At 32.6% G+C, this 23,687-nt stretch overlaps 1 protein-coding gene across 4 annotated transcripts in view; it reads left to right on the forward strand.

Annotated features, from left to right (window-relative positions):
- Window positions 1-23,687, forward strand: part of LOC123302075 (very low-density lipoprotein receptor-like) — a 79,447-nt gene that overhangs the window by 44,345 nt on the left and 11,415 nt on the right. For 2 of the 4 annotated variants that reach the window (XM_044884856.1, XM_044884854.1), the window contains exons 4-8: window positions 852-974; window positions 3,730-3,956; window positions 19,418-19,691; window positions 20,806-21,025; window positions 21,940-23,045. In XM_044884856.1, the coding sequence (XP_044740791.1) occupies window positions 852-974; window positions 3,730-3,956; window positions 19,418-19,691; window positions 20,806-21,025; window positions 21,940-23,045 (1,950 nt within the window). Of the gene's footprint in view, window positions 1-653; window positions 774-851; window positions 975-3,729; window positions 3,957-19,417; window positions 19,692-20,805; window positions 21,026-21,939; window positions 23,046-23,687 lie in introns of all 4 variants that reach the window. The other 2 variants (XM_044884853.1, XM_044884855.1) reach the window with 2 other exon arrangements.

Raw genomic sequence — 23,687 nt, forward strand, 5'->3', positions numbered from 1 at the left:
GCTGGTTAAATTGATATTTTAAAAATTCGATTTTTTTTGAGCGGCAGTATGCCCATTGCTCAAACTCTGGCCACATGTAAGCGATTTCGACAACTTGATACCACATGAAATTTCCAAACATTCCCTCTTCCCCCCAGAAATTCCTAATTTTGGATTAATACAAAAACTTTCAAGTGACCATCTTTCAGAATTGGCAAATAGCCTACCCCCTTCCCCTCTGCCAAGATGAGAATTCATATTGACAACATTTGAAACATTAAGGGCGTTCATGCGTCAACGATATTTATAGAGAAATGAAAAAGTTATGGTACAAAAATTTAAATGATTTAAGAAAGAAAAAAATACTGTTATCGAATTATTTTCGTTGAATTTTAAGCTTAGAAAGTGATAAAAAGCAATTCGATTTTCTATTCATTTACAATAATATTGGTGGCATATGAACGTCCTTAATTTTGAGACACTATTATGAAAAAACTCCCCGCCCAGTCTCTCCACTTTAAGTAATAAATCCGTACCATTTTATTGAATGAAAAGTATGTTCTTTTCACAATACGCCAACAAAACCTCCCATTTTTTGGAAACATAACCTTTAAATGACAAAATTCTCATTAGTTAAGTCGAATGTCAAAAAAAATCGTATTGACCTATTGTAGAACATCGTCAATGTAGCGACCATGAGTTCAAATGTGGTACAACTGGACCATGTGTGCCAGCCGCATGGGTATGCGATGCTCAAGCCGATTGTATAGATGCCTCTGATGAGTTAAATTGTGGTAGGTTTGCATGTTATTATATTCGAGCTTACTAACACCTGGTTCGCTTGTTGTTGCCTTGCGGGGCGATTGTTACAGAGGCAAGGGAATGTGGCGCCGATGAATTCACATGTCGATCCGTTCCTGGCGAGTGTGTCCCTCTTACCTGGATGTGTGACGACAATCCTGATTGCTCCGATGCATCCGATGAAAAAGCATGCAGTAAGGGTTTTCATCATTATTTCATTTTCAATCTAATTTTATCTAACAAGAAATTTTTTTTCATTTATTTCATAATTTTTAAGTAAATATAAATGGGATTACGCCAATAAAAATTTTTCGCATTTTCTTCGTACAAAAAATTTAAGCTTAAACAAACCAGCAATAAATACATTTTATAATTCCTAAAGGATTATTTTAGTATTATTAATCTGCAATAAAATTTGTTAAGTTTCCTCGGATTAGTTTAAGGATGTATCAGCGTTACAAGGTTGATTTAATAAATGCTCAACAGTTTTTGTAGGTAGACTTTTACTAAAAGAATAATATGTGGTTAAAATTTCAGCTTAGGTATCCATGCAAATTTTTAAGAAAAAATCATAAAAACAAATGAAATTTACAAAATTTAAAAAACCCCCGACAAATTTTTCGCGTACGGAACCCTAAACTCACGCTTGAAATATATCTAAGAACACTCTGCATTAAAAAAACTTTTTACTTAGAGCCTTCTTCAAACTGAACCGATTTCGTGGATCATAGCCTATTTTTAGAGTTGTTCCGGGTACGGAATCCTAAACTCGCACTTGAAACATAGCTAAGAACACTCTCCATTAAATTACCTTTTAAACGAGACAAAAAAATAAAAATCGGTTCATCCGTTTAGGCGCTGATTATACAACGTTCATACATCCTTAATGTTTGCAAAAAAACAAAATCGTTTTATTTAATTAACAATTTATTGTTTATTAAAAAATAGAAACATTTGCGCAACTAACTCGTGGTTTACGAATGATGTTTGTCACCTATGATACAAATTTCACGAGGTTTTGGTAAAAAGTGAGCGGTTTATTTCATTTTCCTTTTCTAGATGATTTTTGGTACATCTTTTAGTGCACTAATACACTACCTTGCAAAGAAATGGCGCAAAAATTTAAATATTTTCGAAGTCAAGTAGATCTCGGCGAAAAAACATTGCACGTACAAGCATTGAATATCTCGGTCAAAATAACTCTTTCGGGAATGCATGGAAAAGAATTTTAAACAGAAACACTTTTCGAGTACTTTAATAGAATTATGTTCAAAAAATTTTCACACCTCTTAAAAAAAATTAAAGGGTTTTTCTCATTTTCTCATTTTCTCTACCCTCAGCAAAAAAGGAAATAATGTAAAAGGTGATTTGAGTGATTTTGATAATTTTCACGGAAATTTACTTTCGAAAAAATTTAATTTTCTCTAACCTTAGCAAAAAGGGAAGAATGTGAAAAGTGATTTGCGTGGTTTTGATAATTTTCACGAAAATGTTCTTTCGAAAAAATTTAATTCTCTCTAAACGGGTCCCTGTTTGCGGTAGATTTATCTACAAAAATGTTACACAATTTACAATTATTTATGCGAAAAATTTTTCTTGGATATCCTATATCTATTGTATAGTCTTTGGGAAATTTTGAGTACAAAATAAATTTTCTTTTTTTCTGAATAAAAAATTTTATTTCTACTCTAAATATTCTAAATTATAAATTATTATACAAAATAATATTCTAAATTATAAATTAATTCTAAATTATAAATTATTATACAAAATATTAAACTAATATCACAAAATTAATCAAACTTAAATAGATATCACAAAAGAGGAATGCTTACGGTTTTATCTAAATTATTTTATCGAAAAACTGATAATTTGGGTAAATTTAAAGATCAATATTTTACCCGAAAATTTGTCCCAATCTTGGTACAAAACTTTAATACAGTGTTTACCAAACTGTAAAAGTTTTCTTGGAAAACTTCTGTAATTAAATTTCCAAATTACTTAGAAAATTGTTAGAATCCTTTTTTCTATTTCTGTTTGAATTAATTACCTTTTTTTTATTCGAAATAAATATGGATTTTTCGTAATGATTTTCAAATAATTAACTCTTCATTTTTCAAAATTTTGTATTTGTAATTTTTTTTTTGTCTAGCGTAAGTTGAACGAAAGGTAAGCATTTGGGATAAAAGTGCAAAATTGTTGAGGGATAATTTCAGGGAAAATGCATGATAAAAGGATTTCAAGATTAATTATTTGAAAATCAAAAAACTTAAATACTAGTGTATAGAAATTGATTAAGTCAGGGAACTGGATTCAGTCAAAATATCGGCAAAATTCTGCTTCCTACAATAGCAATGTCAAGCAAAACCTTCAGAAAATGATTTGAAATCTGGGTAAAAATATTTTTTGTAGTAGTTCAAGCTACTTTTTTCTCCTAATTACGAAAAGAAGTTGATTGCTAGTTGCTAAGAAAGGACCATTTTTGCTCCAAATACTTAATCAATTTTCTATATAATGGAAAAATCAATGAAAATTTTTGGATAGTACAATAATAAAAAATATCTTAATTCTAAAAAGTTTTGATTGAATCAAAAAATTATTTAACAATTTAACAAAAAAAATAAAGCTTTTAAAGCTCAAGACTAGGTTTTTTTGGTTTTACTAAGTAAAAATATATTATTAATCGTTATTTTACGAATTTTTTAAGACAAAGCAGCATTTCTTGCTCCAAATCCTAAATCAATTTTCTATATAATGGAAAAATCAATGAAAATTTTCGGATAGTACAATAATAAAAAATATCTTAATTCTAAAAAATTTTGATTGAATCAAAAAATTATTTAACAATTTAACAAACAAAAATAAAGCTAAAAATTACTCAAGACTAGGTTTTTTTGGTTTTATTAAGTAAAAATATGCCATTAATCGTTATTTTACGAATTTTTCAAGACGAGACATGTCGATCCGATGAATTTACATGTGGAAATGGAAAATGTGTCCAGCAGCGATGGGTCTGCGATCATGATGATGATTGTGGAGACGGGTCAGACGAGAAAAACTGTCCGGTAACCACGTGTGCACCGGATACGGAATTCACATGTACCAGTGGTACCTGTATCACATCAAAATGGCGATGTGACGGAGATAAAGATTGTCCAGATGGATCAGATGAAGTGGTAAGTTTTATATTAAATTTTCCACACTGAAAAAGAAATGAAAATAATGACAACCTCATCTCGAAGAAGTCGTTTCATATTGAAATAAAGCAAAAATATTTTCAAACAATTTTCTAACGATTGGAACAAGTACAGCTAAATATTTGTATTTACAATTAGTCGTGTCATTTTAGCATTTCATAGAGAATTTTGTTGTACCTCAACCTATCGAGCCAGTTTTTTTTAAAAAATGATCAGGAAGGTCCATATATCGGAATCTACATCTAAATGTTTGCCGCTAGAAAATTTTGGTTTTTGTTATGGGCCCACTAGGCAAAATCATTAGAATCCATTTATGGGGTGATTTTTGAAAATTTTAAAACATTGAAAATATGAGCCAGAAACGTATACACGGGAGTTTTCGGGGTCTTTGATCACTATTCCGAAATCAGAATTTCGATATAATCTCTCCTTCTTGGGGTAATTTACCTCGCTCTGGTCCAAAATTGCAATATTCTGTAAATATTCAACTAAATGAATCAAAAAAGTATACTCAGGAGATTTTGGGGTCACTGAGCACGATTCCGTAGTGAGAATGAAGATGTACTCCCCTCTTCTGGGGTTATTCTCCCTCGCTGGTTCAAAAACATCAAGATTCTGTAAATATTTGACAAAATGGGCCAAAAAAGTATACTCGAGAGTTTTTGGGGTCACTGATCACGATTCCGAAGTTATAAAATATTCAATTCGCAATTTTTTGTAATATTTCAAACGTCACTCAAAATACTCTAGCCGGATGTAGTTCTACTTACTCCCGACAGAGTGTGCTAGTGTTTTTCAAAGTCAAAATTTATTCAAAACGATATAATGCAAAAAATTGCGAAGTTAGAAAAAATGAAAAATTTTGAAAGGATTTATCTCGGAAACTATTAGGCCTACAGAGATAATTCTAGTCTCATATTGTAGCAACTTTAGTCTACTTTAAAAACATCTTGAAAACGTACTTCAAAAACTACCCGTTTAAGGTTATAATCGTCGAAATCAGAAAAATTTTCATGAATTTTTTCGATTTTGGCAAAGTTGCGTTCGATGCTCGAAGTCACAAGCTTGGATTATTCATTGTGGCAACATCTTAAACCAGCCTACTAAAAATCAGAACTACCGGATTTTACGTTAGCACTGATGTATAAAGTTACGTCTCTAAATTTTGAAAGGCTTTATCTTGGAAAGTATTGGGTCTCCAGATTCCATTCTCGTCTTGTAGAAAATTTAGTCAATTTTAAAAACGTTCTGAAAAGGATTTATAAAAAAACTGGTCCTTTGACAAAGTTGCGATCGGCGCTTGAGGTCAAAAACTTGGATTATTTATTAGACCAACGTCATAAACAAGACGAAAAAATCCCCCCGTTCTTTCAAACGACAAGGTTACTGTATTATAGAGTATTTGGTTATTATGATTGCATATCTATCATGTCTAATCCATATGTGATTGAGCCAACTACATGAATATTGTTGTTACTTACAGAAAGTTTTGATGTTGTTTGTTCTAAGCTTTGCAAAACACTTTGAAAAATCGATAATATTGATTTGGTTTAATAATTTGTGAACGTTTTAAATGCATTTCCATAATAAAACCGTCTAATGGTTTCATTGGCATATTGATTTTAAGTTCAACATTTTCGATGAATTTTGATATTGATGATAAAAATTGATACCATTGATGATACTCTTCCATTGTTTCGGTTACTTGTAATGTGGCAAGTAATGTTTCGCTACGTTCTATCATCTTTGTAATGCATGATATGCCCAACTGTGGAAGCAAAAATTTTACGAATTAATTGATGCTTACATTTGCTTTTAGAGTACATCATTTTGAAGACCCTTCAGAAAATCTAAGTTTTTGGGAATTACAATCGTGTTGAATTGGCATAGAATAAAAGTTTTGTAAAATTTTAATTATTACCTTATTACACAGTACTAAACCGAGTGAACGGTTTTCGGATGTTATAAATCCAGCATTTTCTGTTTTAATTATTGTAAAAACTGATGTAATTTTTAATATACTGTCCATGGATAATTGATCTACGAATCTGAAATATAAAAGTTATTTTAGACCAATAGGGTATTCTACTATATTTGAAAAAGTACTTCAAAATGTTGATTTCGCTTATAAAAAGCCACCAAAAATTTATTCCGGAAAAATACACACGCTTTCTTGCCAAAAACTAAAATTAAATTTTAAACATTTTTTTAAACTGTCAAAAACGCGGGCATCCAATTTCATGACGTAATATGGGTATCACTATACGAAATAACACAAATAATTTTGACAGATATATTCATAGACATCTGATTATAATAAATATAAATACTTATTATCTATGGATATATTATACCCAGCTGTCTACACTGAACTAATTGATGGTCTGTGACTCATACCGCTATGACATCACAGCAGGGCTTACCCGCGTTTTAGGTCACGTGATATACAGTTTAAAAATTACGATTTTTAATTTTAATATTTTAAAAGAAAAATGTGCTTTTTATGACTCGAAATCAGAATATTTAAGGATATTTTTACATAAATTTTAACTTTTTTGCAAATTTCATAATTTATTTTTCACTACCGAAAGTACCCTATTATGGGAAAGTTGTTTAATCTAAGAATCAACATCAATTCAAATTAAATCAAATTCTTATTGTCCAGTTCGTCGAAACTTTAAAAATTAAATATTTAAGGAAATAAATTGACTTACCTAGCAAAAGAAGGGAAAAATTGTGGAAAAATGTAATCTGATAGTTCATCTTTTCTACCAGCAAGTGGAATTGATGCCAATAATTTCATCCATATTTGTAAATACTTATCAGCGTTATTCTTAAAATGCGGCAAAATTCGTAACAACAATAGCTTTAAAAAAATTCATTACAAATTTTTAAATTATAATAAAAAAAAAAAAAAAAATTCTGGGTAGAGTTCAACGGTTAGTATCTATACTAATCTTTTAATGTCTATGGACAACACCTTCTAAAGCACTTAGGGCAATTTTACACGTCCTGCCAAGTTATCTCTCTCTTCGCGGCCAGTTATAGCCTATAACTGGCTCCAAACTGTACGGAGACGCATTACGGTCTTGCCCGGATCTTACGAAGGTACTCACTTCCAAGATTCATCGATTACGTTCTATCTCCTTCTAACAAGTTCCCAGTAAAGATACCCGTCAGACAGGAATGGGATGAAAACTTGGTTAAACTTAAGATCGGTCTACCTCGCAAAGGTAGACACAGGACTGCCGAATTATGGGTACCGGGTCACAGAGACATTCTAAGGAATTATGAAGCCGACCAGCTTGCTAGAAATGTCACAAGACTGTCGGACACAAACATCAATATGCATCCGGGAGTTTCGTTTACGAACTACTAGCTGCTCCTGAATGAGGATATCTTAACAAAGGTGAATGTTAGATCAATGGGGTGAACGCACTTGTGGTACTACAAGATAGATATGGTCGGAATATAATCGTAGGTGTTGCTAAGAGCTAATCTCGCTTCAAAGGGCTTTTATAAGCAAAATCGTTGTGGTTATTAGGGAAAACTGTCTAGGCGGTAGACATGCTGAACGGTTGGGCTACCAACGCATTACGATTATTGCAGGAGATGTACAAGTGGGAATGGGAATTCAGCCTTTTTTTGACGACCTTATCGATCTCATTCTTGCTGTTCTTAAACAACTTCAAATGGTTTATTTACGGTATCACAGCGGATTCTATGGTCTAAGTATGTCCCAAGACAGTCAGCCTAACCTTACATAATAATAACAAATAACTAATTTTCCCGATCTAGAGTGTATTTTATTTACTATTTGAACGTTGTCATCAATTTACCTTTCCTTTTCTAACACCAACATAAACACTAAATTTATCATCATCTACAAGACCATTAAATATTTTATTTAATAAATCCTCTTTATTATCATTTTTAACTAATGAATCATCTTGTAATTGTTCTAAAATCTTGTCTTTCTCTTCAGCAGTAGCTAAGTAATTTAGATCTTCTAATCGGAGCACAAGACCAAATAATGTCTCCAACTCCAGCAACGTTTCTTTAGTTTCTCGTAGACGTCTGCTGAAAGATTGATTTGCTCCTATTTTTTCGTGAGAATGAACATCAACTTCAATTGTTCTTCTCGGTGTTGGTAATGGGTAACACTGAAACTAAATTTTTATTACAGACACTATCAAAGGTTTACATATTCATGAGCTAATGGTCAATAATTGACTGGCTTTTGGTAGTTTAAAAAAAAACAACCTATTTTTCGTTAATTTCTCTCTAACATCTGCCGTACATGAAATGGAACGGCATTAAAAATCGACAAAAATTATTTTTCTCAGATTTTGACAAAAATTATATTTTAAGGTAGTATGGGTCGTCAACAGGCCATCTTTTTTTTCAAAATTTTAAATAGGGTACAAAATTTAATACACATATTACCATAATTTATCATAATAGTTAAACTGATTTTATAACAATTAATAATCCATACTAATATTATAAATGCGAAAGTAACTCTGTCTGTCTGTCTGTCTGTCTGTCTGTTACTCTTTCACGCCTAAGCGGCTGAACGGATTTTGATGAAATTTGGTATGGTGATAGATGATAACCTAGAAATGGTCATAGGCTATAAATAATCACGCCATCGTTCTTAGGGGGTAGGCAGTAGGCAGATAACTTAATTGAGTTAGTGATTTTTAGTCGTTTTTGTGAAATAATTTTTAAAATTCATACTTTTTCCGCTTATTTATTGCCATTAAGGCGGAACAAAGTTCGCCGGGTCAGCTAGTAATACATAAAATTCTAGTATAAAAAAAAAAAAAAAAGTATTTTGACCATTCATTTGATTAATTATTGTAGTTATTATAATTCCTATATTATCGACATTTTATACTCTAAACAAGTGATTCCCAAGGAACAAAAGTGATACTTTGTCAATATGCGCTTCTGTCTCCTTGGGTCCCGTTAAAATTGTGAGTGAAATGTCTGAGTGACCTTAAGTAAAATCTCGGAACCATGATATTAGTTACAAAAGAAAAATAAAAGAAAGAAAGAAAATCAATGTACTTACTTGTAATTTTCCTAATGAATTTTCAAATTCATCTTTATTATAATCTAAAAGAAAATCGACATTTAATCAAATTACTTCTGTTGGAAGGTTTTTATGGAAAAATAAAATTTTGAAAAATAATATTTACCATCATTTCGATAACTATGATGTCGATTGTTATTATGATAAAGATTTGTTGTCGAATGTTGTGTTGTTCTAGGTCTGTTTTGATTTTGACGATCCATAAATGTCTGGAAATTTGAAATCAGTCATTTAATTAATTATTTAATCCAGTACAATTGTAAATTTTAGACATGCAGATTTTGTACTAGGTACAGGGGCACTCTGGCATTAATAGGAATGAAGCAGCCAAAGACAGGCTAAGGTTAAACGCCCCTTTCACCAAAGCTTATCACACTGGCGGCGTTGATATGTAGCAGTTTTGGGAAATAACTCTTACATCAATAAGGGAACTTATGTTCCTTGTCCATTTTATATAGAATTAACACACTTTTGTATACAGACTGTTCTATAATTGTCTGCAGAGTTTTCGCTTCCTGAATAAGCTGAGAAAAAAAAAAAGAGAAAATGTTCTTTATCAAATTGGGATCTGAGGCCTTATTTAAGAGATAATTAGCCTACTCTTATATTAAACAAGTGAAAACAAACAATTGACTGAGTTAATTGTTGAAATACCATGCATAAATAGTGTTGATTACTCTATCACATTACACATTGTACAATTTACGCCTAATTTGCGCCCTCACGGGTAGACAGTGATGTTTACGAAAAAATGTTGCAAACAAAAGTTGTTTATTTTTTGATAAAGAATATTTTTTAAATTTAAACTTTTGTTCTATCTCTAACGGTTTACAAGAAGGTTCCTAAGGACCCATAGGTCAAGACCCAATTGACCTACGTTGCTCATTTACGAACTCGACCTCACTTTTTACGTCCGCTGTAAAACGCTGTAAAAATTTCAGCTTGTTTTTTTTTTCGTTTTTGAGTTATCGTGCCCACAGACGGGCGGACGGACGGACAACCGGAAATGGACTAATTAGGTGATTTTATGAACACCTATACCAAAATTTTGGCTAACACCGACTCCAGAAATAACAATAATTTTAACTGCATTATATTATTGTTATTTTTTTACTTTTTAGTGCATATTAATTTGTTTTGGAAAAGTTTTTCTTTTGAAGTCGGTTTTCTTTTTGTTAAAAGTTTTTTTATTTTGTGATTTTTAGTGAATCTGAAGCACATTTACTAATTTGTCACTAAAAAGAATCATCGAAATCGGTTGGCGTGATATTGAGTTATTCGTCCTCTTGTCGTGCATACTTAATGCAAAAGAGAGACTTTTATAGTTTTCTCATGGATGCCGTTGTCAGAACTAGACCAAAATTAAATGGGACCACACGGGAAGCACTAGCTTTCAAATAGATAAAGAATCATCAAAATCGGTTCACCCAGTCAAAAGTTCTGAGGTAACAAACATTTTTAAAAAAATTTTAAAAATATAGTCGAATTGAGAACCTCCTATTTTTGGTTTGAAGTCGGTTAAAAATACAACTCACAGTGTAATAGAAATCATCAAAATAAGGTATGCCTATATTTAATTGCGATGTCAGTATATTAATCAACTCTTGCTTTTCACATGTTGTCATTAAACCAGAATATTCATCGTGATCCTCTGGTTCCGTTCTTTGATTCAGTTTCTGCTGAATTTGTTGTGGACTGTTAATTTGCGGAAAATCATTCTCTGGTTCCCCCTTCTGATTTTGTTGTTGATGCGGATAATAATTGTAACAGTTTTGGGCATTAAACTCGCCAGGATGCTGCTCTTGTTGATGTTCTGGTGATCGTACAAGATTGTTTGGCTGAAAATTTTGTGTGGGTAATTCCGGTCGAAAATGTTCATAATTTGTGTGCGGTGACTGCGAAAGAAAATTTCAAAAATATATTATGATGGTGTCATTTTGTAAACGACATCTTAAAAACCTATATTTATATCGTCGAAAATAAATTATACTTTTTCTAAGGTATTCTATTTTCTCAAAAGTTTTTGATTAATATTTAAGACAGGAATCGTGTTCCGAAATTATTTTTTTCGACAATTGCAAATATTTGTTTAATTGAAACTAAACTAAAATGAAGTGATTAAATAACTTTCTATTTCATTTATTTTGACTCTAATCGCGGTATTTTTTTAATCAACAAGAAAAATACACGTTGAAAAATCAAAAGTTGGGTCTTGACCTATGGGTCCGTAGGATCCCTCTTGTAAATCCTCAGAGATAGAAAAAAAGTTTAAATGTAATAATTTTTCCTTATAAAAACATAAACAACTTTTGTTTGAAACAAATTAGGTATATGCTCTTTAATCAACTCTGTGTATATATGATATTTCAACAATTAACTCTATCAATTGTTTGTTTTCACTTGTTATGCATAAAACTGCTTCGATTATACAGCCTAGCAACAATCCAATACAGATTCCTAATATACCCATGCAGTTAGTTAAAAAGGCCGTTCATTTTCCTCAAGAAATTATCAATTCGACGAGTGTATTTCCTCTCACCAAAGAAAATAAGAAAATAAGAAAACTTACAGGGAAATTTCTATTTGAAAGACGAATATTTACTTGTTGTATTTCATCCATGTTTTGTCGAATATTAATACTAGTTCTTGGAACACTTCCTGTTGACGATTCATGTGCGGAAATTGATACTTCATGTGCAGAAATTGATACTTCATGTTGCATCAATAAAGGTAGAGTTACAAAACGAACCCTATTTGCCGAATATTGTGATGCAATTTCTGGTTGTGGTATAATATTTGGAGAGTTTTGTGCCTCAAACCCAAGTGGGGGTCTGATATTATTGGTGTGTTGTGCCCCAAAACCAGGTGGGGGTGTAATATTATGGGAGTGTTGTGCCCCAAATTCAGCTGGAGGTCTAATATTATTGGAGTGTTGTGCCTCAAACCCGGGGGGGGGTCTGATAATATTGGTGAGTTGTGCCCCAAAACCAGGTGGGGGTGTAATATTATGGAAGTGTTGTTCCCCAAATTCAGCTGGAGGTCTAATATTATTGGAGTGTTGTGCCTCAAACCCAGGGCGGGGTCTGATATTATTGGAGTGTTGCGCCTCAAACCCAGCTGGGGGTCTAATATTATTGGAGTGTTGTGCCTCAAACCCAGGTGGGGGTTTGATATTATTGGAGTGTTGTGCCTCAAACCCAGGTGGGGGTTTGATATTATTGGAGTGTTGTGCCCCAAAACCAGGTTGGGGTCTAATATTATGGGAGTGTTGTGCCTCAAACCCAGGTAGGGGTCTGATATTATTGGAGTGTTGTGCCCCAAAACCAGGCGTGAGTGTGATATTATTGGAGTGTTGTGCCCCAAAACCAGGTGGGGGTCTAATATTATTGGAGTCTTGTGCCTCAAACCCAGGTAGGGGTCTGATATTATTGGAGTGTTGTGCCCCAAAATCAGGCGTGAGTGTGATATTATTGGAGTGTTGTACCCCAAAACCAGGTGGGGGTGTAATATTATGGTAGTGTTGTGCCCCAAATTCAGCTGGAGGTCTAATATTATTGGAGTGTTGTGCCCCAAAACCAGGCGGCGGTCTAATATTATGGGTGTGTTGTACTCCAAATGCAGGTGCGGGTCTAATATTATGAGAGTGTTGTGCCCGGAACCCTGGAGGGGTTCTAATATTTGCCGATTCTTGTGCGCCAAATCCTGATGGTGGCATATTAACTGGCAAGTATTTTCCTCTAAACATGATAGGTTGCATTAACTTTGGTGAACACGACCAGGGACCCCATGGGACCCCAAAACCAGGTGGCGGCATATATGGATGACTTAATAACATTGGATTTAATTCAGGTGGAAATCGTGCTGAGAGTTTCATTTGATGATGAATCTACAAAAAATATCATAACTTAAAGCATATTTTATGTTTTTTTTGTTTATATTAATTAAATACCTGCATGAAATTAGGCGGAAATGATGGATTTTGTTGTACTTCATTACGATTTGAATTAGCTACCAGCATGAAATTAGGCGGAAATGATGGATTTTGTTGGACTTCATTACGATTTGCCTGCAAACTTCGTTCTAATTCTTCAACTGTTAAAATGTTTGTTGGCAAAGGCGATCCATATGCTGAACTTCCTAGAATTGAATTTATAAAAAATTAGTAAAAATTTTGAAGCAAATAATTTTTAAATTTTACTTCACTGTAATGCTAATTGAAAAGGTACTAAAGAATTTACAAAAATTTAAAGTTAGGTTATATTTAACGTTGGTCGACAAACAGGACAATTTTTGGTAAACTCAATTTTTGTTCATATTTTTTAAAAATTTACGCGTGTCATTAAAGTTTATCCGGGAAAAATTTAAATGTTCAAATACTTGGAGGGGTTCTTTCCTCTGGCTACATGCTTGACTACAATTTTTATAAGAAATAAATAATACAAAAAAAAAATGATATTTTAAAAAGTAGAGTTAACAATGGAGTTTAACCTCCGTTTCTCAGGCCACGTCTATAACAGAGGCCACTAGCATCATTATTTTTAATCTTTATTTATTTTTTAAACTATATTTAATTTTATGATGTGGGTGGAGTCGGTTACTTCGTTCTTATCCAAGCGACAACAGTGTGTTCGATTAACCTCATTAACTTTTTTTCTTCGCACTGTCGCTGCCTGAATTCGAACCCGCCGGTCTAAAAAGTAGAGTTAATTATATTTAATGATGTACGAACGCCAGGGAAATTTTGGTTAAAAGGCTTGATTTTTTTTGTATGAAGTTGAACTAAGTAAGTCAATTCTGAAAATTTTAGGGGAGGGGGAGGAGTTGCCCGATTATTTAACATTAGACTTATGGGAAAACGGTAGATGGATGATATGTTTTCATAGATATCTCCAAAACTAGTCGGTGGACTATTTAAGGATGTATGAGCACGCTAGTGGGGATCCAAATAATTTTGATGGTGAATTATGTTGTAACTTGACAATATAAGACGAAAAGTAAGAATAATATTTTTCGAAATCTGGAATAATTTTCAAAATATCGAAAATTGAAAATTTTGTTTAATTATTTAGCTTTCGATATTTCCTAAAAACCAAGCATGTTGTCAGTACCTAATTAAAGTAAATTGGAAAGCAGGAAGCATTACTTTTAGTTCCCGTGGTAAATTCATAAGTTTTTGTCCTCGTGTTATAATATTTTTATTAGAACTCCGTTAATTTTCGTGCAAGTTACTTGAAAATTTCATTTTCAACAATTTTTATACTGCTTTTCAAAGTGTATGAGATATTTTTTGCAAAAAAACGTCAAATTTTTCAGTTATTTAACGTTAAATACTCGAATCAAAATATATAATCTTTCACTTAATCTAATCACTTTGCGGCGCTCGTACGCCAAAACTATTGATTTTACGAAAAAAATTGTAAAGACATAAATTGTAGGAAATTTTCTGAGGTTGAATTTGGTATGTAAATATTTTCCTCGTAAAATGACTCGAAAAGGAGATATTTTCAAAAAACTGCTGTTCGACACCATTTTTCCAACATAGCGGCAAAGATACAAGGTAGCAAAATGGAAATTCGAAAAAAAAACATCGCAAAATCTATAAAATCATCCATTTTCAAAAGTTTCGGAAAACTTTCCAGGTAAAACTACCAGATGAGTATACTATAGAAAACTCGCGCCACTATATTAGAAAAATGGTGTCGAAAAGCAGTTTTTTGAAAATATCTCCTTTTCGAGTCATTTTACGAGGAAAATATATACATACAAACTTAAACTTCAGAAAATTTCCTACAGTTTATGTCTCTACAATTTTTTTCGTAAAATAAAATTTTTAGACATGCATAAATGATATTCCCATATAATACATACTATAAAATTTGCATCTAATTTGCGCCCCCCGTGGGTAAATAGTGCTGTTAACAAAAAAATGTTTCAAACAAAAATTGTTAATTTTTTTATAAGGAACATTTTTTACATTTAAACTTTTGTTCTATCTCTAACGGTTTATAAGATGGGTTCTACGGACCCAAGACCAAATTGACCTATGTTGCTCATTTACGAACTCGATCTCACTTCTTACGTCCTGAGCACGCTGCAAAAATTTCAGCTTGATACCTTTTTTCGTTTTTGAGTTATCGTGATGACAAACAGACAGACAGACTAATTAGGTGATTTTATGAACATCTATACTAAATTTTGTTTGTAGCATCAATATTTTTAAGCGTTACAAACTTGGAACTAAACTTGGTATACCTTGATATATTTCATATACATGGTAAAAAAAGGCGAACTTACCAGTTTGATTTTCTGGAGGTTTAACAATAGTTGCCCGAACATTATCTTGATTCGATGTATCAACAATTAATTTATGTAAATCTTCAGCTACTTTTTTCCAGGGTATTTCTGAAAAAAAAGAGAAAAAAAAACTATGAAAACTTGTTTTCAATTAAAAATACTGTCCATGAAAGACGAATTTCCATACCTAGAGTGTGACGTCTTCTTGAACTTTGTAATATTCCGGAGAATTGTTCATGATGTGTCCTCCAATCATCATTGAACGAATCTGCATTAGTTTCCCTAAAAGTCTCATTATTTAAAGCATCATTTTCTTCTACATCACCGGAAACTAGAGTGTGACTTCTTCTTGAACTTTCTAATATTCCGGAAAATTGTTCGTGATGTGTCCTCCAATCATCGCCGAACGAATCTGCATTAGTTTCACCAAAAGTCTCATTATTTAAAGCATCATAATCTTCATTATTTTCTTCTAAATCACTGGAACATTCTTCATCACCCTATAAATCAGTTTTTTAATTTATTGATGATTTTTTCTTTTGAACATGTCGGAACATGCAAAGTGTTAATCGCTGGGGCTATGTATAAAATTTATTCGATTTTTGGTGAATTGAAAAACTTACCTGCAAAGAGGTATTATCAAACCCGAAAAATGAATCTGCCATTTGAAAATTAAAAGTAATATTTCAAAAGAAAAAAGGGAAATATTTTACTTTTCAGATACATGATTAGGTAGCCATGTTCAAGATGATGCAAAATTTTAAGTTTATGTAACAATTTAAGTGTTAATCGATGGCTATTTATAAAATTTATTTGATTTGATGAATTGAAAAACTTACCTGCAAAGAGGTATCAAATCCAAAAAATGAATCTGCCATTTGAAAATTAAAAGTAATATTTCAAAAGAAAAAATGCCAATTTTTCACTTTTCAATTACATGATTAGGTAGCCATATGTAAACTGACTCGAAAAAATTTTGAGTTTGTGTAACCTTTTAAGTGGGAACCGCCTACTATGTATAAAATTTATTTGATTTTTGAAGGATTGAAAAACTTACCTGCAATGACGAATCAAACCCGTAATACGAATCTGCCATTTGAAAATAAAATGTTTCAAAAGAAAAAACGGTAATATTTCATTTTTAAGTTACATAAGTTCAGGAATCCATATGCAAGATGAATTAGTATAATTTCGAGTTTGAAATCCTTTTACAGTGCCGCTAGTATACTGTTTCAACGCCGCAGTAGTATAAAAATGAATCTTTAGTCAGATCATCAAAACCACGTGATCATTATCATTGAATAAAAAGATTATAGATCGATTTTAGAATTTTTATTTTGTAGAAATTTTTTATTGTTGTGTTTAAAGCGTACTTTTGACGACTGATTTTTTTCGTTGTTTTAAAAGGATTATTATTATTATATATGTGAGCATTCCCATTCCTTTTTAATTTTTGTTTCCCTTAAGGAAATTCGTGAAAATTAACATTTTAGGTATTATTCCTTTAACAAACATCTGACGCAGATTATTGTTACTATGAAATCTAATGCATGCGTTGTCTTAGACGCGTCACTGCGTGTGCTGCGGCTGCAGGTGGAAGGACCTGCGACTATACCCCTCTTTGGACAGTACTGACAACACTTGGTTTCAACACAGCTGACGCTTTAGAAAAAAACAGTCAGGCCGTCAAAGTCATTTTATTTAATATTCAAAAAAAAATTTTTAGTTGCCAAAACAAGCCAAAAATCATATATCCAAATAAAACCAAACTAAATTATTTAATTGCAGGTAATCACTATAAAATAGTATATAATTAACAACCATAATTATGGCGAAACATTACATCTATATAACATTCTATGTCTATAGAATATCCTGTAAAAAGGCATAGAATAATCTCTATGTAAAAAAGTGTTAATTAAGATCGATAGATAAAGTCTTCGTTATTAGGATTGTTCAATTTCATTATCTTTAAAGGTTTGTGTTTATGTCTATAACCAATGTGAAGAAGGACAACTATGGAGTAACTTTTCCTATTGGTATTAATTCAAAATGTATCACTAATTTTTGGAAAGAGCATCTGATATTAACTAATCACTAATTAGTTGATATTAGGGCCCAATAATAAGATACAAATAAATCAAAAAATGTAATTCAACCAACAACCATATATATTTGACTGAGCGTCAAATTATTTCAACATTGAGGTAATTGCTTGGGTCAAATCCATCATGGCGGCGGTGTGGAAATGTCAAAACAAAGTGTATTTATCATACTTGTCATTGTAGATTCGTAACAAAACATGTAAAGTCATACGTGATATGTATGATGAAGTGATAAGTAACTTCTTTGATCACCTTAAGCATAAATAATATATTAAATATATTTTTTTTGACAGTACATTTGACGTCAAAAATGGCAACTGCTCTCCTGATGAGATACCACTGCTTATTGTCTCTATAAATAAAATAAATAATTATTTTTACGAGAATGATTGCATAAGTACAGATTTTACACCATAAAAAGGACATTTATTGTCTTTCTGACTACGCTCTCGAGATGGATTGGGCTCAGATGTTGACACACGCCGCTCTATACGGAAAGATTAAGTTACATAGGCTGATCGCCAAACGATTTTAAGTGTGCCAACATCTGAGGTAATTGCAAAACCATCATGGCGGCGGGGTAGAAATGTCAAAACAAAGTGTTGTTGTCATACTTGTCATTGTAGATTTGTAAGAAAAAATGTAAAAGTGATACGTGATAAGTATTTTTTTCAGTCAAAAAGCGAAAAAGTTCAGTGAAATCACCATGTTTTTTGTAAAAAATTTTGTGATATGAAATTTTGGGATTCCATATATGTTTTTTTGATAAATGTCCCTATATTCAATGTATATTTTTTTGATAAATGTCCCTTTTTTCTTTTAATAAATGTATTTTTTTTGATAAGTGTCCCTAGCTGACCCAAGCAATTACCTCAGATGTTGGTACGCTCACTATACGAAAAAATAGGCGATGCTCATACATTTAGACATAGCACTAAAGAGTAAAAATATAGGTATTATCATCCGCCATTTTGTGTCCTAGTGAAGCCTAGAAGTATATGTGTAAACTAATGTAAATATTGAGAATTCGACGAAAAACAATTTAATTATAACTCGAAATATTAATAACTCATATTAATGTGTTTTCTATTCGCCTGTTCGTGGTAAGTGAAAAAATAATCGTTTAGTATCTTTTGGTAATTTTAAAATATATAGCGGGATCTGTCAATCTATGGCAGATATTTTCAGAAGTGTTTTGTATCATAAAAGTGAGTATATTTACTGAAAATGTTCAATGTAGATCATGATTAAAGTAGCTAGATTAAAACTTTCTCAGCCTAGAAATTAAAATTTAGTTTTCTTCGAATTTCTCGATGGTATCCCTTTGAAAATTGATCTAAGTGGTATCCTAGCTTATAACCTCAATTTGAGTTCGATGAATTAAAATGAAGAAATTGTTAAAATACTATAAATAAATCATATTAAATTCAATTAAATACATTATAACTGGCAATATCAATTACTGATTTGACATTATTTCTTTTATAAGTGAAAAATTATGTATCAGGTAAAAAAAATACAATTTTTTGTAGAATAAATTGACAAGTGCAACTATGAACATACAATATTGCCTCTAAGAAATGCAACCTTGACATTTTTGTGACAACTAGCTAGAAAATTATTTTCGGAATTTTTTAACTCCGACATCGTCACAGATAATCGTAAGTTTCAAAAAAATCTATGTCAAAATTCAAAACAGTAAATTCTTAGCAGCTGTCATTCGTGTTTCCACGAACGATAATTGTCATTCAGCGGGTTTTGGCGAATAGATAATTGCTGATAATACACTAATTGGTAATTCCGACACCCCGGAAGAAATGTTATTTTATTCAATTTTTCAAAAGTTTTTATGGACTCAACCCTCAAAAACCCTTCCCGTCCGAGCTACGACCCTTCAAAGGTTATATCTTTCAAAGCTTTCTTATAACTTATTCTTTTTCCAGGGATGTCCATCTGGTACACAACACGCGTCACATTGTATTTCAACAGAATTTCCATGTGACGACGGTACAACATGTCTACATTTGTCGTGGGTATGTGACGGAGACGTTGATTGTCCTGACGGTGCTGATGAATCGCCAGCACGATGTAAAAATGCAACGACATGTAGATCTGATCAATTCCAATGTTTGACCGGTGATCGTGCATGTATTTCCGGTCATTTAATTTGTAATGGTGTTTCCGATTGTGCAGATGGCACGGATGAGAACGATTGTCGTAAGTATTTGAAAATTTAATTCTTCTTGTCACCATACATGTACACTGAAAAGCAGCTTTCACTAGCACAATTGAATCCTGTTACATTTTTAGCTGGCATACGGCTCAAAATGAGAGTCAAGTTAATTCAATCAAATTACACATTAGACCTTGCATCAGATCAGGTTTTTTTTTATATGTTGTTTGGAATGTAAAGACAATGTTAAATCCAAGTTTTTGACCTCGGCAAACGACTGGCTCATGTCGAAAAATAATAAAAACCTCGAAAATTTTGACCTTATTTCGATTTTTGACGATTTTTACCTGAAAGGGCTGGTTTTTCATCAAAAACTATAGTATTAATTTTTAAAGAACCCCCTTCACCCCTTTTTCATGTATAATTTGACTGAATTAAGTTTCCATCCAAACTTCATTGTGTTGTGGAATTTACAGGGTGAATCAAAAATGTCGCATGAGGACGGTAGAGTGATATACTGCCTTCTTTGAATTTTACAAAAAAAAAAAAAAAACAAGAATGCTCGAATGTAGAAAACTTTAGGCTATTCAGCTTTATCGTAGGAGCTTTGTTGAGCGAGTTATTAACTGTCAAAGCGAAATTGAAACTTTTGACTTAAAATTACTGTATTTTCTCGAATAATGATTACACAGAAGTCTCCGATGTATATTCTCTAAAAATTTTAAAAGAATCCGATGAATCCTTTTTGAGTTATGAACAGTGGGCACAGAATTTTGTTCAGATAGAATTATTATCAAATGAATTATCGTAATTTCGGGTGTCTGTATCTCCTCGAAAATTGATCCGATCTTGACAGTATACAGTTCAAATTCGAAAGCATCCACTTTCAATTTTTTGAAAATGTAGCTAAAAAATTATTATTATCTCCTACCTCTTTGCGTCGAAGGTTGAAAGAGCGGGAAAAAATGTTTCCATTAATTTTTCAACGATCTTAAAAAGTGTACGCCGAATGCAAACAATATTAAAATGATCCACCTTGTATATAAATGTTTTGTAAAAATTTGGGTTAGCACAATAAATTGTTTTGTTTTTTATCCTCACGCTTGGGTCTTTACTTCCTTCTATTTGTTTTAAGGATAAATTTCTTACAAATTTTAGCAACACCTGCAGCTCAATGTGATCCAAAAACTCAATTTGATTGTGGCGGTGGAATGTGTATTCCATTATCTGCTGTATGTGATAAAAAACAAGACTGTCCCGAATGGAAGGATGAACCGACTGATAAATGTGATATTAACGAATGTGCTGTATCAAATGGTAATTGTTCACAAATTTGTCACGATACTCCAGCATCTTATTATTGTGAATGTAAACCTGGGTAAGTAAAATCTGTTGAGATTTTTTTTACGAACTTTCCTTTTTGATGTTTAATCCAATTAATCAACCGAGGCCCAATGTTAAATTTGACAAAATTGGTATCAGAAAACAAAAAATACGTTATTACAGAAGAAAACAAGCCAAGAAACATAGCGTTTTTTGTTTTACGACTAATCAATGGCTAATTTAACCGAAAAAAATTCGCAAAAGTAAAAAGAAACGGTTTTCTTTCGGTTAGAATAAAAATTTATACCCAATGCATAAAAATTAAATAGGAAAGTTCTAGATCTCAAAAAAAACTATCGATTGACGTCTGGAAGTCCGATTTGGATGTGTAGGTGCCGAGCAAAGGTGTCTCTCTCCAAAAAAAGACACCTTTCGTATATTCCTCTTGGTCGAGGGATTGTAGTAGAGCGGTTTTTCGGGGCTTAACCTCTTCGTTTAGACTTCTTCGATTATGATATTTAAGCAGCAAGCGAAATATTTAAATTTTTGATGCCGAAATCGGGCCTTGTTAAAAGTACATTTTTTGGGATGCAGAAACACTCGATTTTAACGGGATCATAGCCGTCGTTACACGAAAGATAACAATTACAAATTTTTTTTAAATGTAAAGTAGGTATTTTTTAGTAACGTGTGCAAGTTTCAGAGCTCTACGAGTTTTACTTTTTACCGCGAAAAACTCATACTGAAAAACACTCTTTCGTTGCCCGATTTTGGCATCAAAAATTAAAAAATTTCACTTGCTGCTAAAATATCATGATCGAATAAGTCAAGGCGAAAAGATTAAGCCTCGAAAAACCGCTCTACCATAGACCCTCGACCAAGTGGAAAGATTTTAAGAAAGTTGTGCTTTTTCGAAAAAATTCGATGTAAAAATACCAATTATATGTTTTTTTTTTTTACTTTTTTCAGGTATAAATTAGTAGGTGGACATAAATGTGAAGATATTAATGAATGTGTAATACCTGGAACCTGCTCACAGGATTGTACAAACGAAATTGGTAGTTTTAAATGTGAATGTCAAGCGGGTTATATGCGAGATCCACGTGATCATACTCGATGCAAAGCTGTAGAAGGTCATGCATCTTTACTTTTCGCACGGCGTCATGATATTCGTAAAATTTCACTAGATCATCATGAGATGACAAGTATTGTAAATAATACAAAATGGGCGACAGCTTTAGATTTCGTATTCCGAACGGGAATGATATTCTGGAGTGATGTAAGCGATCAGAAAATCTACAAAGCTCCAATCGATGAGGGTAGTGATCGAACTGTTGTGATTGGAGACGAGCTCACAACATCCGATGGTTTGGCTGTCGATTGGATTTATAATCATATTTACTGGACGGATAGTATTAAAAATACCATCGAATTGGCAACCTTCCAAGGTCGCATGCATAAAGTTTTAATACGGGATAATCTCGAAGAACCACGTGCGATTGCACTTAATCCATTGGAGGGTTGGATGTTCTGGACTGATTGGGGTAAAGAACCTAAAATTGAACGTGCTGGTATGGATGGTTCACATCGGCAAACGATTGTTTCATACGAAGTGAAATGGCCGAATGGTTTAACACTTGACCTCGTACACAAACGGGTCTACTGGGTCGATGCGAAATTAAACGTTATTTCTTCATGTAATTACGATGGTAGTGGACGAAGATTAATTTTATATGCACCAGACACACTTAAACATCCATTTTCCATAACAACATTTGAAGATTGGCTATATTGGACCGATTGGGATAATGCAGCCATTTACAAAGCAAATAAGTTTACTGGTCAACATGTACAACCAGTCACATCGACCCAAATGTTACAGAATCCAATGGTAATCCATGTTTATCATCCGTATCGGCAACCAGATGGACAAAATTATTGTCAAGCTGTGAATGGACGTTGCTCACATTTGTGCTTACCTGCACCACAAATTAATATACATTCACCGCGTATCAGTTGCGCATGTCCGGACGGTTTACGCTTACTTTCTGATGGTTTGATGTGCGTACAAGATGGTGAGTTTCTTGTTGTAATTTTTTTTTCCCAAAAAATGTTTGCTTGTTAAAATAGAAGGCTTTTGGTATCTCCTCTGGCACCAGAATGTTGAGGAAAATTATAAGAAAGAGAGAAAACTACCTCGTTTTAAAACTTAAGCCGTTTTAAGGTGACTACTCGTGGAACATGTGTACCAAGTTTCTGATCTAGGGGGGAAATCAAAAATTTTCGGTCTACGAGAGCTGAAAAAAGGAACTTAATTAAATAGATAAATAGACAGTTCAGATCTAGGGAAGAGCAGTATTCCCATTTCTATGCCTTCGTCGGTATTTTCTCCTCCATGAGGTCTGATGAGAAAATCTCTGACAAAGAGAAGATCATAAATGAACCGGTTATTTTCTTGCCAAATCTGTTGAAAAATGGAAGAAAGTTTAGACTTACTGACGAGTTTTATAAATCGGAAATTGATAATTGCGACCATTCTGTTCAAAGATCAGTCTCTTAGAGTTCCAATTTTCTCATACTTTTTCGTCTCTGGGTTTTTTGCGTAGACAAGTGACTCTACATATCCCCAAAGAAAATAATCGAATGAGTTTAGATCCCACGATCTTGTAGACCAATTGACAGATCCATTACGTGCAAGCCTCGCTTTGGCGTGTTGT

This window comes from Chrysoperla carnea, chromosome X (assembly GCF_905475395.1).
Source record: "Chrysoperla carnea chromosome X, inChrCarn1.1, whole genome shotgun sequence".
NCBI classification, from domain to species: Eukaryota; Metazoa; Arthropoda; class Insecta; order Neuroptera; family Chrysopidae; genus Chrysoperla; species Chrysoperla carnea.